The sequence below is a fragment of the Sturnira hondurensis genome, unplaced genomic scaffold, assembly GCF_014824575.4.
Source record: "Sturnira hondurensis isolate 20B ecotype Veracruz unplaced genomic scaffold, ASM1482457v3 Scaffold0010128, whole genome shotgun sequence".
In the NCBI taxonomy this organism is placed as follows: Eukaryota; Metazoa; Chordata; class Mammalia; order Chiroptera; family Phyllostomidae; genus Sturnira; species Sturnira hondurensis.
In genome coordinates this window covers 18,008,757-18,024,519 of record NW_028082759.1, presented here as the reverse complement: position 1 = coordinate 18,024,519, position 15,763 = coordinate 18,008,757, and the positions used below count along the sequence as shown (strand labels likewise).

Sequence of the window (15,763 nt, the reverse complement as noted above, 5' to 3'; positions counted from 1 at the left end):
TTCTGTCTACCCTAGGGCTTTCCTGAATGACTTTCTCCTTTGTTACACTTCATGTCTTGCATTATAGATTGTAAAGGAGTGGATCTGTTTGGACCAAGTAGCCCCACAGAGCAGGATTTAATACCAGGCTTCTTTATACAGTCCGTTTTTTCTTCGTTTTTTCTTGTGTCAAGGCTGTAATGCCTGCATTTGGGCCCAGTATCCAGTTGTAGCCTAATCTTTGGAGCTAGAGGATTACAGAATCTCAGAACAAAACAACACTTAATAGAAAGTGCTTTATTTGGAAGAAGCCTAATGGAAGACACCTAGTTTCATGGACTGCTCTTCAGTATGTACTGTTCTTACCTGTTAGGCCCATAACACCCTTCCTAGGGTAACTGCCTCCAAGATGCCCCTCATCTCATAGCATCCACATTTACCCGTAGCCTCAGTGTGGTGGCAAGGCCAAGTTGCATCAGGCCATTGCAACCAGCAATGACACTGAAGGCCACTTTGAAAGCCACTTGCCAAGTCTGGACCTATAATCTGTACTCTTTTTTTTTTCTTCTTTCTTTTGTGATCCTGTATTTCAGCATGTGTAAATGGTGAGTTTAGGATAATATGTATAACGTAAATAAAAGCTTTCCTGAAGTGATTCCAGTTAAGGAGAAAAGGAAAATAGGAAGAGGCGTAGTTAGTTTAATACTGAGTTAACAGTATAAAATCTGAAGCACCTTGGTTGATGCTGTGCTTGTTTCTCTAGCTTATCCCGAGGTAGTAGTTGGTATTTATTTATGTTTCCTCGGGGACCGTCCCTCTTGTGTCCCCCCTTGCCTTCAGTCACATCCTTCTGAGCTGGATTTGTCCTCCCCCATCCAGGGGAATGAGGCTTTAGTATTCTGTCTATGTAAGGTTTAATAGCCGTAACCTTTTTGTCACCATGCTGGGAGTGTAGGGAGATGTACTCCTGTACGACATGTCTTAACATGGATTAGATTTCAGGTTAGTTTATAAATTAATAAGTTAAAAACTATCCTTGCACATGTCTTACCTTGCTCATCAATATAGTTCCATTCTACGTTTATTTAAGTAAATTCAAATCTTTGACAGGATTTTTTTTTGTCTACAGTTTTAGAGAGGGAAGGGAGGGAGAAGCAGAGAGAGAGAGGCACTTCAGTGTGTGGTTGCTTCTCGTGCAACCCCTCCTGGGGGCCTTACCTGCAACCCAGGCATGTGCCCTGACTGGGAATTGAACCAGCGACCCTTTGGTTTGCAGACTGGCACTCAATCCACTGAGCTACACCAGCCAGGCCAGGATTTGTGTGTGTGTGTGCGTGTGTGAGAGAGAGAGACAAAAGAATATGCATAATACTGGGAATTTCATCCATTACTCCACTCAGTGAACATAGGACCCCAACTGAGATGACTTCAGTTAGTAAAATGCTTGTGTTCATTCAAATTCCCTACATTCATTTGCATTCTTTAATAGCCATATCTAAGTGACCTTCATTTCCATCTCTACCCCTAGAGTCATGAAAAGATAGAGATGGGTGGCACCATTTGTTTCCAGTTCTTTGCCTTTCCCTGGTAGATGTTTTTCTACCATATACCACAAATCCTAACTCAGTAGAACTTAGGATTGTGGAAATAAGAAGTAAAATATTGCCCTGGCTGGTGTAGCTCAGTGGATTGAGCACGGGCCTGCAAACCAAAGGATTGAGGTTCGATTCCCAGTCAGGGCACATGCCTGGGTTGCAGGCCAGTTCCCAGCAGGGGATGCACGAGGGGCAACCATACATTGATGTTTCTCTCCTTCTCTCCTTCCCTTCCCCTCTAAAGATTAATAAAGTCTTTAAAAAAAGAAAAAAGTAAAATATTTACAAATGTGTGAGAAAGGCATACTTATGAGGACCCTTATTTTCTCCTTTATGTCTTGGTATCTATAGCTGTGAGAGAAGCAGTGCCATGTATCGATTCCTGGTTTAGAGCATGTATCCTTCAGGATAACGCAAGTCTGGTCAGTGTGGCTGGATTGGAGCATTGTCCCATAAACCAAAAGGTCCTAGTTTCCCTTCTCGGTCAGGCACATGCCTGGGTTGTGGATTTGTTCCCTGCTCCGGGTGTGTACAAGAGGCAGCTGATGGGTGCTTGTCACTTCCATGTTTCTCTCGCTTTCTCTCTCCTTCCCTCTCCCTCTTTCTAAAATCAGTAAGCATGTCTTCGGGTGAGGATTAGAAAAATAATAATAATGCCTGTGGCTCTCCATGCTATGTAAATCCCGTAAGATAACACTTTACTGCTTTACGTTTTATTTTGAAATGCCGTGGGAGAATGCCCTTGGCTAGTCTTTGTTGGCGAAAGCGATCGCTGTGCTGGCAGATGCATGTGCAGCAGGTAGGGCAAACCCACGCTCCTGCCTCTTGGGTGAGGGAAGGCAGCTACAGAACCCCGGCACTCAGGGCCCCTCTGGTAAATGTGGGGTGTCCTCTGCCCTCACCCCGTTCGAAGGGCAGGGGTTTGACTTCGTACTCGGATTACGAACGTAACAGTAGCATGGTTCTGTGGTAGACATTATACCTGCCTGGCAGTGATTACAAGCATGTAATTGATGACATTCATATAATTACTAAAAGGTGGTGGAGACAGGTTTTGTAAACATAAATCTTTTGAAACGCCATCTCACCATTAATACAGCATTTGAATAATACGGATTTCTGTAGAATTTGTAGTGGAACAAAGCAAGACAGAATGGATATTGTACCTTTTTTCAATAGCTTAATTATATGCACTTTGCTAGAATTTAAAAAAAAGCATTCACTCATTCTGTAATGATCCCCACAGTTCTCTTCCTTCCCCTCCAACGCTCTTTCACATCTCCCCTCTGCCCCTCCTCCAGGTATCTCACCTGCTCCTCTTACTGGCTTTCTTTCCCTGTTTTTTTTTGTACCTTCTTCCTTACTTGTTGGATAGTGTCTAGGGATAATGTAATCTCTGTGGTTAAAAACCAGTGAAGAGTTCGAGTTCAAAATCTCCCTTCTTTAGGTTTTGGGGATTTTAAATATGACAGTTATTCCTGGGTGACGGGTAAGTGATTTTTACCCCCCCCAAAATTGTTTTTTAATAGAAAGAGTAACAGTCAGCATCCTCCCCCAAATTGTTTCCGTTTGTATAATATCTTTTATTTTCGTTAGGTTGAAACTCCATTGGAAGAAGCTATTAAATTTTTAACACCGTTGAAGAACTTGGTGAAGAACAAGATAGAAACTCATCTTTTTGCCTTTGAGATTTACTTTAGGAAAGGTAGGCAATTAGGGTATAGTGGCCCTGACAAAATTGATCACTGTATTTCCTAGACATAGTCTCCTAACTCCGATAGCCTTAACTACTGTAGGATTTTTTTTGGCAAATGCCAATTCAGCTTCCTCACAGAAATGTCTGCTATGCACAAAATGTTGTGGCAAGCTACAATAATATGATTATCTCTTCTAGGACATTAAAATCAATAATATGTATACATACATAACTAGGATTAGGGTCAGATATAGTAACTACCGTATGCATGTGTGTATAAAATTGGTTAGTACATTAGAGGTGAGAATAGTGTCTGGTACACAGTAAGCGTTAATAAATGTAAGCTGTTATTAGCTATTGTTAAAAATAAATGATGTGATAATTGAGGTGTATCTTCAAGGATGGATCATATTTCTAAAAGAAAGGATGCATATAAGGGAGGAGGTTTTGTTAAGAAAATAGAAGTGCGTGTAGATAATGTTGAGGTTGGCTCAGGCCCAGGTAAAATATAAATGAAGGGTCTTGGTTGCCGGGCTTAGAATGCTTATACTGTGTATAAGTAGATAGTTAGATTTTATGGTATTGGTGTTATCCAGTGGTTCATTGGGGGGGAAAGTTTGTCATTAAGGTGGTATGCATTAAAGGGAAGAAAAACTGGTCAGTAGGGTCCAATAGAAAGTTGTGCTCCAAACAGTGTAACTGTCCTACTGAAGGAGATTGAATAAAATGGTGCCTCTGTAGAGTACTGGTTAAAAATCACACTTATCAAAAGTAATTTATAATGTTGGAGAAAGGTTGCCATATCACATTTTGAAAGTAGGATATAGAACTACAGTTCGATTTTCATTGAAATGAGCTACTTAGATGTGTATGTAAATAGAAGAGTGGCCAGGAAGAAATAGATCAGAAGGAAACTTGATTATTTCGTGGTGGAATTTGAGTAGAATATTTTCTATTTTCCACAGTGATTGTGTTACAATTTGGAAAATAAGTTTAACAAATAGTCCAGTAATTTTGAACTTTTAACCATAGTTACCACAACTCCATTTTTTGACAAATACTCTTAAATCGGTCCCGAAATACAAAATGTAAACTGTGTTCTGCTTGAAGCGGGGAAGAGTGATCTAAATCCTCCTCACTCGCCTTCTAGCTGGAGGGCCCGCACTGGCAGCCCGCTGGAGTGGAGTGAAATGGTCGTGGCAGAGGGCACGGCTGCGCTCTTAGCTTTCTGAGTGTTGGGGGTAAGGGGAGAGGGAAAGAAAGCATCGGAGAAGCCTGGGGTTTTGAACTTTGATATTTGGAAAATGATACCGAGTTAGGGAAGCCTTAACAGAGAGAGTAGTCCCAGACGATAGAAGTGCAGTGGGTATTCTGGCAGAGGTTTCCGTTTGATGAGGGGAGCACTGCTAAAGCTTGGGGCCACGGGGCTGTGGGTGGACTGCTGGGCAGCAGGGGGTTGGAGCATCACTGAACACTTGACCTCCTGCAAGAGAAGTTGCCCCGAGAAGGAGAGTCAGCTAGGAGACAAACCACGACCCACAGCAGGACCTGGAAGAAAGGAGATCGTTTAAGTCTATAAACAATGAAGGTTTCTCAAGAAAAACCCTTTATTTTGATCAAAGAAGGTTAGGAAATGAAATAGCTGCAGATTTGTTTGTTTAAATACTATGGAATGCTATCTAAACTTTTTATGCTTCATGAAACCGTTTTTCTTTAAAAGTGTTGTGTGGAAAATAGCAGCTAATGTTGCTAATCTGAGGAAATTATTTGCTTCAGTCATACGCTTTGTAGTTCAGATATGATTGACTATAAATTAGTTTTTCTGTTTGTAAGGTCTTACTTAGTCCTTCAAAGGAGGGCATTTTATTTCATCAAATGATAAAATATGTATCTTACTTTTTCTTTTTATAGAAAAGTTTCTTTTGATGCTACAATCAGTAAAGAGGGCATTTGCTATTGATTCTAGTCATCCCTGGCTTCATGAGTGTATGATTCGACTCTTTAGTACTGGTATGTTTTTGTTTTCCATTTCTTAAGTATTTGATTACAGTAGTTGACGGTGACTGTATAAGTTGATCTGTACAAGGTTATCATCATAAACTCAATTTTTTAAACCTGTTGCATATTAAATTAGCTGAGAGGAAAAGCAGGGCTCTTGTCTTCGTGTTGAAGATCTTTGTTTTTTAAGGCTAGAAATGTTACCTAATATTGATACGGAATTATTCAGTCCAAATACTTGAGACTCACTTTTACTTCTGTTTTAAAAAGTTACATGTAAGTTGAAATTTTGAGTCATTTTATTATGGTAAGCTTCTTAGTAAATTGTTCTAAAATGGATGAATCTCTTTGAAGTTGACTGGTTATCTCCTTATTTATCTGTCTTTAGCACAGTTCTTTGAGTCAATAAAAATTTTGTTGCTAAATATAAGTTAAAAAGAGCATTAAAACAATCACTTGCACTTTTCAAATATTTTGACAAGATTCCATACATTATTTCTTTTTTTTTCTTTTTTTAGATTTTATTTATTTATCTTTAGAGGGAAAGGGGAAGGAGAGAAGGAGAGAAATATCAATGTATGGTTGCCTCTCGTGAGTCCCCTGCTGGGAACTGGCCTGCAACCCAGGCATGTGCCCTGACTGGGAATCGAACCGCGATCGTCTGGTTCGCAGGCCTGCGCTCAATCCACTGAGCTACACCAGCCAGGGCTCCATATGTTAGTTTTAATGTGAAGTAGAAGTACAGAAGTTTAGAGAATGAAAGATGGAATTTCATGCTAATTACATCTCATTTTATAGTTGAGAAATTTGAGACTCTTAAAGATGACCTTATTTATTCAAGGTAACATGAGTAATTAGTAATGAACGAGGGGTGAGAGCCCAGATCTTCACACCTTTCTTCATATTGCAGGAGCTCTGAGGTGAGACAGTATTTCCTATAGTCAAGTCATAGTGTTGTTTTGATTTTCAAGTGACTGTAGAAGGAGAGATAGAATTTTTAGTAGAACAACTACTAAATTAGTTATCTCATGGCTAAATACTCAGGCCTATATGAGTTCATACATTATATAAAAATAATGAGATTAACCCTGGCTGGTGTGTAGCTCAGTGGACTGAGCATGGGCTACGGACCAAAGGGTTGCCAGTTTGATTCCCAGTCAGGGCACATGCCTGGGGCCAGGTCCCTAATGGGGGCCATGTGAGAGGTAACTACACATTAATGTTTCTCTCCCTCTCTATTTCTTTCCATTCTTCTCGCTCTAAAAATAAATAAATAAAACCTTAAGAAAAGAAAAGAAATAATGAGATTAAACCAGGTATCCCAGTCATTGTTTTGAAAATTGCTAAATTGTCCCAATTGAGAATATTGTTTAGTCTTCTAAGGTAAAGTAAAACATTATTTAAATTATACTTATGCTTGTCAAAGAAATCATTCCTGTTATAGAAACTGAATCATAGAAATGTTTTTCCTCAACCTTTAAATCCATAAAGTAATAATACAGCTACATTACACAAAATACAAGGAGTGCTGTATTTAGAGAAAATTGTTTCTTTTTAGTCTCTTATATTAAAAAAAACAAACCTGTGAAACCATGAGTCAAAATATTAAGGCTAAAAATAACAGTTTTAATCTACTTTCAGTTAAGAGAGAATACATGTAAACTATTTTTTTTAAGATTTTATTTATTTATCTTTAGAGGGGTAGGGAAGGAGAGAGGGAAAGAGACATCAATGTATGGTTGCCTTTCGTGCGTCCCCTGCTCGGAGTTGGCCTGCAGGGAACTGGCCTGCAACCCAGGCATGTTCCCTGACTGGGAATCGAACCGCGATTGTGTGGTTTGCAGGCCCGCACTCAATCCACTGAGCTACACCAGCCAGGGCTCATGTAAACTATTTTCAAAAGCAAGATACACTGTTTTTATACAATCAGTTCTTCCCTGAAAGGTAGCAATACGGATAAGTGCTGTGGAGTTAGAGACTTTTTTTAAAAATGCAAATTAAAAGTGGCATTTCTAAATGTATTTGCTTATAATGAGTGGGTGGACTGATGAACATGTGACTATTGCAACAGCTGTTTCAGAAAATTAAAGTGCATGTTAGCTACTCCCGTTTCTCTGGGTGTTCAGACATTGTCAAAAAAGAGATTTACAAAGAGATCCTTATTTTAACAGATTTAAGTAGTGAAAGCAGTTCTAATTTGTACTGACAAAGATGCATTGTGTCTTCAAAAAGCCTTCAAGAAATTGGGTAGACTGCTTAATAGCTGTGTTAAGAACATGAGTATACTCCTGGCTGATGTAGCTCAGTGGATTGAGTGTGGGCTTGTAGAACCAGATGATCGCGGTTCGATTCCCAGTCAGGGCACATGCCTGGGTTGCAGGCCTGTTCCCAGGAGGGGACCCATGAGAAGCAACCATACATTAATATTTCTCTCCCTCTCTCCTTCCCTTTCCCTCTAAAGATAAATAAATAAAATCTTTTTAAAAAGCCACATGAGTATACTAAAAGATTTAAACCAAGTTGAAAGTATAGCCATAAAGGCAGTGAAACTAAATTCTTTGACCAGTAGCTCATTTATTTGGACCACCCAGTTCTGTAGAGTGATAGAGGAAATAATGCTGTTTAACCATAACCAACATAGGGCATATCAGTCAATTAACTCAGTCAGCAATCTTTTTTTTTTTTTTTTAAGGATTTTATTTATTTATCTTTAGAGGGGAAGGGAAGGAGAGAGGGAGAGAAACATCAATGTATGGTTGCCTCTAGTGTGTCCCCTGCCGGGAACTGGCCTGCCAGGCATGTGCCCTGACTGGGAATCGAACCGCGATTGCCTGGTTCGCAGGCCCGTGTTCAGTCCACTGAGCTACATCAGCCAGGGCTATCAGTCAGCAATCTTGTAGAGTGTTTTCTAACTTAGGGTAGTGAGGTAGTGCTGAAACAAGGAAAGCAATTTAGTGGGTCATTACCAGCATTTGAAACCTTAGAATAAAGGTAGAGTTGAAAATACCATCATGTGTTGCACATCCTAAGGATCAGTATTTTGTGTAACTTAAGCTGCACATAATTGATTATGACGGATACATATTCATCAGAGCACACATACTTGGTTGCCTGCAGGCAGAGCTCGAAAGCTACCACCATAGTTCCTAATCAAAGAGAAATTTATGTTTTCAATCTGCGACAACACAGTTAACTACAATTTATTAAGTATCTGTTATATAATTAGTTCTTTTAAATTTAGCCTTTCCTTGCTGTGATCCTTCTGTCTTGGATGTCACCTCAGTTTTATAGATTAGGAAATAGGTTCAGAGAGGTTATGATTTGTCTGAGCTGAGATCTATGCCCAGGTCTGTCTGGCTCAAAGGCCCAGACTGTCTCTCTATACCCAAGCGTACCTTTTTTTTTTTTTTTTTTTTTGTGGTTTGCTGTATTGTACTTCGCAAATTCTGCAGTTTGTCATAAACTAAAGGTTTGTGGCAACCCTGCGTTGAGTACATTTTTTCAACTGGTTCATGTGATGGTTAGCATATTTTAGCAATAACATTTTTAAATTAAGGTAGGTGCATTGTCTTTTTAGATATAATGTTGCACACTTAGTAGACTACAGTATAGTACAAACATAATTTTATATGTATTGAAAGCCAAAAAAATTTGTGACTCCCTTTACTGCGATACTTGCTTTATTGCGGTGGTCTGGAACCCAACCTGCAATGTCGCTGGGGTCCACCTGCAGTGAAACAGAGCATGACTCGGGTGCAGTTTAGAGAGGTGTCCACAGAGGTGGTGGTCAGCTTTCTATCTCCAAATCTCAAGACCTGGGACTGTGATGGCTGCAGTGTATTCATTACAGAATAATATTTTGGTGCTCCTTTGGAGTTGATTATATAGGTCGTGGTAGCTCAGTTCACGTAATAAAGGTTACGTGAAAATAAAGGTTAATGAAGTCAACCATGTCTCCTTATAATATCAATGAGCTTGTTGTAATCCCTTACTTGTGGGGAGAGGGAGATGGAGATGGTGAGAAAAATTCTCTTGTCTTTGGCAGTACTGCTTGCTATGACATTACTGCCAGGTAGGTGTCAAGCCCCTGCTTTGCAGACCCCCTTTAAAGTTGGTGAGGGCAACAGCTAGGAGTTTGTAAAGCAGTGGACCTGCATCTTTTGCCATGTATGTCACTTTCTGTTTTTTTCTGGAAGTGAATCCATCTGTCAAAGGAATGTCTTTGAGTGCCTTTAGAAAGTCGTTAGATTGCTTTACTGACACATTTAAATTGAAATTCTGTGAGTTTACCGAGGGAAGCTCTTTCAGTGTTAAATGATATGTAGATGTGTCTAGTATTTGTATTTAATTGCTCAGTCTCATTGGTCTCATTCAGTAGATAATTTTTTAACTCCTGCCAACTTTATCAACCTATCAACTTTCTAACTGCTCATGGGGTTTGTTTTTTCATTTGTTCAGCAGTGAGTGAAAGTAAAAATTTACCTGAAACCGTTAGAACAGTATTAACACAAGAAATGAATCGTCTTTTTGGAGCAACAAATCCGAACAATTTCAATGAGACTTTTCTGAAAAGGAATTCCGACTCATTGCCACACCGATTGTCAGGTAATCTCTGTTCTGCCCTTGGCTGCCTAACACAGCTTCAGCTTTTACTTTCATGGGTCAGCAACATTATCACACATTTTTCACATGGAAGAGGCAGCGTGTACGTGTCACCAGGGAAATTAAACCATGGAAACAGGAAGCTTAAATACACTTCCTATACAGTTTTCCATTTCTGTTTCTTGCTCGCATCACCGTGCTCTTAAAATTCACTCAGATGTAGACTGTTGTCTTCCCTGTCTCATGTTTATGTAAGAGTGCAGACCTGACAGGGCTAAACACCTGAGACCATCTCCTGGGCAAGGGTCATCGGTCAGAGTCCTGCAGATAAAGCAGGACCTGATGGACGAGTTGGGAGGGGTGGTTTAGGGCACTTTCAGAACACCTGGCTAAGAAACCCAGCAGCTTTGTATGCCTCTGTGGAGTTCGGAATTCAGATTTTTGGCTCATAGTATCAAGGTTGGGTATTCCCCTAAACCCCAAATCACGCTCATTTTAGAAAGAAGACTATCCATGGTCCTGCCATACAAAGACATATTAGAATATTTGCATTTCTTTGTAGTCTTTATTTCCTTAATCATTTTCTTAGCTTGGAAAGTTAGGCTATTTCTGGTCTACTCTCTCAGAATTTTTAAAAAAATAACTGTTTCAAAAAGCTGTTCTTACTTTTCCCCTAAAAGTACCACACTCTTGTGTGCATGTATACCTTGCATTTTATCATTAAATGGATGGAGGATAATGTGCTGGTTTCACCTTGAGATAAAAGGGATTTTCTTTCTTCTCATGTAGCTGCCAAAATGGTATATTATTTAGACCCTTCCAGTCAGAAGCGAGCTGTAGAGTTGGCAACAACACTCGACGAATCCCTCACTAACAGAAATCTCCAGGTAAAGAGTTTCTCATACCTGCGTTGTACGAATACCCGACAAGTGTTTGTTTCTGTTTGCATCAAGAGAACAACTGTCACAAATGATATTTTTGTTATTTATTCGTACCATTCTTTAGGCCGGTATGAATCCTTGAATCCTTGTCAGAAACCTGACCTTATCTTAGCTTTATTTAGGACCATGTGTTGCACACACGCATCGTTGAGTACCTTACTAAACATCGTTGGTGTTTAGTAACTGGTTTCACATTTATTATTTACAATAATTTTTAATATATATATTTTATTTATTTATTTTTAGAGATAGGGATGGGAAGGAGAAAGAGTGGGAGAGAAACATCAGTGTGTGGCTGCCTCTCATGTGTCCCCTACTGGGGACCTGGCCTGCAACCCAGGCATGTGCCCCAACCGGGAATCGAACCACAATTGTGTGGTTTGCAAGCCCACACTCAATCCACTGAGCTACACCAGCCAGGGCATTTACAATAATTTTTTTAGAAATATGCTTGAGGTCCTGACTGGTATGGCTCAGTGGCTTAGGCATTGTTCCACAAGCCCAAAGGTCGCTGGTTCAGTCCGCAGTCAGGACACACCATCTGAGTTGCAGGCCAGATTACCTTTTTTGGGGTGTGCAAGAGGCAACTGATAGGTGTTTCTCTCATACATTGATATTTCTATCCCTCTCTCTAAAAATAAATAAAATCTTCAAAAAAATTGTTGTGGTAAAATCATATATACATTTCATGGTTAATGGATTTCAATTTATATCTTACATTTCTGAGCAATCAGTGGTCTCAAGATTCTGACATTTAAGATGCATTTACCACAGGTTGAATTTTGATGCTCATTTTATAGTTTGTAATATAACAAGATTGAGTAGAGTAAAAGATAGTAAGGGTAGAGACATCTATAGTGTAGGTAGTTAGAGTCCTCTTATATGACAAGGTTGCAGGTTCGATCCCTGGTCAGGGCGCATGATGAGTCAACCAATGAATGCATAAGTAAGTGGAACAACAATCTGATATTTCTCTCTCTACCTTCCTCTCTCTCTAAAATATCAATGTTTAAAAAAAATTTTTTTAAACCTTAAAAAGATAATAGGGGCATGTTGTGAAATACAGATTCTAGTTTAGACTAAAAACAAAGGACCAGTTACCTTGTGTGATGGTCGGCCAGATTAAAAAAAAAGAAACACTTGCTGAAAGAGAGTTAAATATTTTCCTTTACTTGCACGTGAAGGAAATATGGTTAAGGAAAAATTAGACTCGCTGGGTACTGATGAACACAACATTTAGATTAGAACCTTTCTAAGGCAAGTGTGTAGTTTGTTACATATCTGGAAGCTACATAGTGTCTTCCAGGTGAAAAGATGAAGAAAACATGAGAAATCCACGTCAACAGGAATCATTTAGAAATAAGAGAAGCATACATACTTAGGGGTTTGGGTGGAAGAATTACCAATTTTCAAGAGCACCCTTTCTTTTTCTTTTTTTTTTAGTGCATACATGCCCTTTGTGTTGGAAACGTTCCTGCTTAGTTATTGGACATACCTTAGGGTTCTCTTTAGTTTGAATACTTAAGTGCAGTAATTGACATTGGCATGTAAATTTTGACATTTATATACAGGGCCAGACTAGGCTGAGGCCAGGCTGTCGCCTCGGTGCCAACACTTGCTGAAAGTGAGCTTCTCTTTCTGTGTAGCTCCCTGTACCCCTTGCTTGCCCAGCCTTAATCCTGGCACTGCTTGAACAGTCATCCTTCGTATAAACCCTGCAATTCTGAAGAAACAAATTCTAATGGAATATATATATGGGGGGAAATGCTCTTGTTTATCCTAAATATGTGCACTGGCCTGTTATTTCAGAAAGCTGTTGATAACAAAAATGTCAGATTCACAGTAGTAACTTTTCTTTTGGATGGGCTGTAACATCACCTTTCTTCTTTCTTTTAGACATGTATGGAGGTATTAGAAGCCTTGTGTGACGGTAGCCTAGGAGACTGTAAAGAAGCTGCTGAAGTGTATAGAGCAAATTGTCATAAGCTTTTCCCTTATGCTTTGGCTTTTATGCCTCCTGGATATGAAGAGGATATGAAGATCACAGTTAATGGAGATAGTTCTGCAGAAACGGAAGAACTGGCCAATGAAATTTGAACATCATTAAACAAGCAAATGGATTGACTTTGGACCATATCTAGTATATAATATTTTTGTCACGCACCTGCTGCATTGCTCTGACTTACACAGAATGAGAAGAGTAAATGTTTTTGCCTTCAAATAGTGTTTTACGTTTTTATCCTGCTGAAAAAGTATGTATAAAATAACCTAACATATTACAGGATATAGGTTCAGTTTCTTAAAAAATTAAAAGCTGCTAAAATTGAGGGGTTAAAAAAAGATACCTGTCCTCTTCCTACCTACCCCCCCATGTTTTTAAACTAATTTATAAAATCTGGAGGCTGTTACAGCTAACAAAGCAGGTGTGTGGCAGAAATATTACTTTAAATTTGTCTTGTGAGATTTTACTATATCTCAGACAGCATAAATGCTGTTTTAGCACTGGATTCTTTCACTGAGCACAAAGAGTTGTTGGGGCTTTAGCATCTGACTGGTTTTGTTGCGGGGTTGATTCTGGCCATAGGAAGTATGCAAATGTGAATCACTATTTACAGAGAAACCTACAACACATGCTTGGTGGTTGTAGAAGCTGGGACATATAGATACCAAGCAGAATTCTAAGAAACCTAGAGGGTGTTCAGTACGCTGTGTTTTCAAAATTCACTGTACATGATCAGTTTGGTGTTCTTGTACCACAGTTTTTAACCGAAGGAACCAGTTGGAACAATCTCAATTTTAACTTAAACTTGAAGAACTAAAATAACAATGCAAACCTTTCAGCATTGTTTTGGCCAAACTTGTTAAAACTGTAATGCAAGAACCAAATGCACTGTGATGTGGCACCAACTAATTAGCAAGCGTGAATTTTTTCACCACAGAGTGAAAAAAGGAAATCTACCGTGGCTTGAAGTTACAGAGCAGAACTCCTGACTACCATTCTATGACTGATCAAGAGACTAATAGTTAAAAACCTCAGCAGGCCTTGTTCACGATATGCAGAAAAAAGTGCTGCAGTTTAGATACCTCTGGAATTTTTCCACAGTGTCACAGGTTTGTAATACTTGAAGCCCTACATTTCTAAGAATATATTTCTTGCTCAGTTGTTTCAGGCAAGCCCAAGACTTTGTAATTTTTAAAGGGCCCAAGATTTTTTTTTTCAATAACAGACCAGCTTCTTTTTCCTGCAGTTACAGATGTAATTTCCTTTTTGTTGTCAAACATGAGGTACCAAATATGATGCAATAAATTGTTTTGAAAAACAGTTGTGTGAATATTTCAACGAATCTGTGTTGGGCTTCTGTGAAAACACACAGGTGGAAACAGAGGTGCAAGCCAGAGGTGGTGTAGCATGCTGGTGGGCTAGTGCAGGCGGAGCTTCTGCAGGGCAGTCTGGTGCCGGCGCCAGGGAGCTGCACAGTGCAGGCTAGGGCTGCTCCTGCGCGGAGACGTCACTGAGGGCTGGGATGGCAGGTCCTATGAATTTGTAATTAATCATTTGAAAGGAAAACTGAGAACTGCTATTTTGATTGAGAAAAATGAGCCTTAAAGTGTTAAACCCATACACTGAGAACTAGCCTCTTGCTCAAGGTTCTCACTGGGTTTTGCAAGATTTGAGCGAGTAAGACCAGTAAAATGAATCAGTTGTGCATACAGTGAACCTTTTTGTAGTACTTGGTGGAAAGGGTATCCTAAAGAAGACCCGATCCTTTCACTGAGTGGGTGGTGTTGCCAAGCTCAGCCTTTCGTAGTACACTCCTGCATTTCGCATCCCAGTCTAAGAATCCAGTGATACAAAGAAAAGTACCAACCGAACTCCAGTGCTTTGTTATGTTTATTAACTGGCCCTGTCTCAGGAACATCTTAACAGATGGAGAAATGAAAGACCCAACTTTTTTTCCAACTCAACTCGTACAGTTGGCAACGGAAGTTCTTGCTGCTGGGAAAGAACTACTGCTACCTCCGCCACAGGTGAGGTGTCGAGGAGGCACCGGCCGTCCGGTAGGGGGCGTGTGTGAGTCACGTTCGGACGCTACTGTGCACTGCAATGAAATCCATATATTTGTCTTGACAATGTTCAGATGGTGTAGATTGTCTTAGAATGAATGTCATAAGTACTCAGAACTCTCGATGCAGATGCCACCGTGAGGAGCTAAATTCCTCCCACGTATGTTGTATTCCAACCCGGTTTTACTGGAACTATTGAATAAATATTTTCTTTCAGGTTTACTTGATAGTGGATACGTTGTCTGGTGCCAGGGGACCTTGACAGGGTCCATTTTATGTCCAGACATCACCCTAACACACTGTACTGTACTGTTGTGCCCTGAGTAGTGTCACCTGGGTCCCCTCACATTTGCCTCGTTCACTCTATTATAAATTCCAAATGATGCTGTGGGGGGTGGGGCAGGGTTAGAGAAACAAGTGGGAAAGAAAACGCAGTCATGTTGTAATCTAAACAAGTGCCTTATGTCTTGCTGAGAGAACTGGTGTTATCAACCCTTTGAGAAGAAAGGGTTCCCTCGACTTGTATTAACATAGGAAAGTAAAGTTCTTTTTGTGTTCCTTCGTATTACTCCTCTTGTCATTTCTCAGTTAAAAATTAAAACCTGAATAGGTTAAGTTTACTCAGTTTTAATTTAGATAGTTGAATCTTACATTTTCAACATTTTTCTGTATCTATTTATTATGCACAAGAATAAAGTGTGATCCTGAATAGCATGTCTAACAGCAGTCCCGGCATTAGTGACGAGCTTCTCGGTGGGTTTTATCAGGCCCTTGTTTTTCACCGTGTGGCCCCATGGTGTGTTGCTGGCAGAGCTGTGAAACGCAATCTGTGATTGTAAGATCAGGGACGTGTGGTCTGGATTCAGGGAGGCTGTGGTCAATTCAGT

General features: G+C 39.8%; 1 protein-coding gene across 2 annotated transcripts in view; it reads left to right on the top strand.

Annotated features, from left to right (window-relative positions):
• Positions 1-15,441, top strand: part of NAA15 (N-alpha-acetyltransferase 15, NatA auxiliary subunit) — a 67,756-nt gene extending 52,315 nt beyond the window's left edge. The window contains exons 16-20 of one of the 2 annotated variants that reach the window (XM_037058497.1): positions 3,171-3,279; positions 5,182-5,280; positions 9,730-9,873; positions 10,660-10,757; positions 12,708-15,441. In XM_037058497.1, coding sequence (XP_036914392.1) covers positions 3,171-3,279; positions 5,182-5,280; positions 9,730-9,873; positions 10,660-10,757; positions 12,708-12,908 — 651 coding nt within the window. In that variant the 3' untranslated portion in view covers positions 12,909-15,441. Of the gene's footprint in view, positions 1-3,170; positions 3,280-5,181; positions 5,281-9,726; positions 9,874-10,659; positions 10,758-12,707 lie in introns of both variants that reach the window. The other variant, XM_037058496.1, reaches the window with a different exon arrangement.
• The last annotated feature ends 322 nt before the right edge of the window (positions 15,442-15,763 follow it).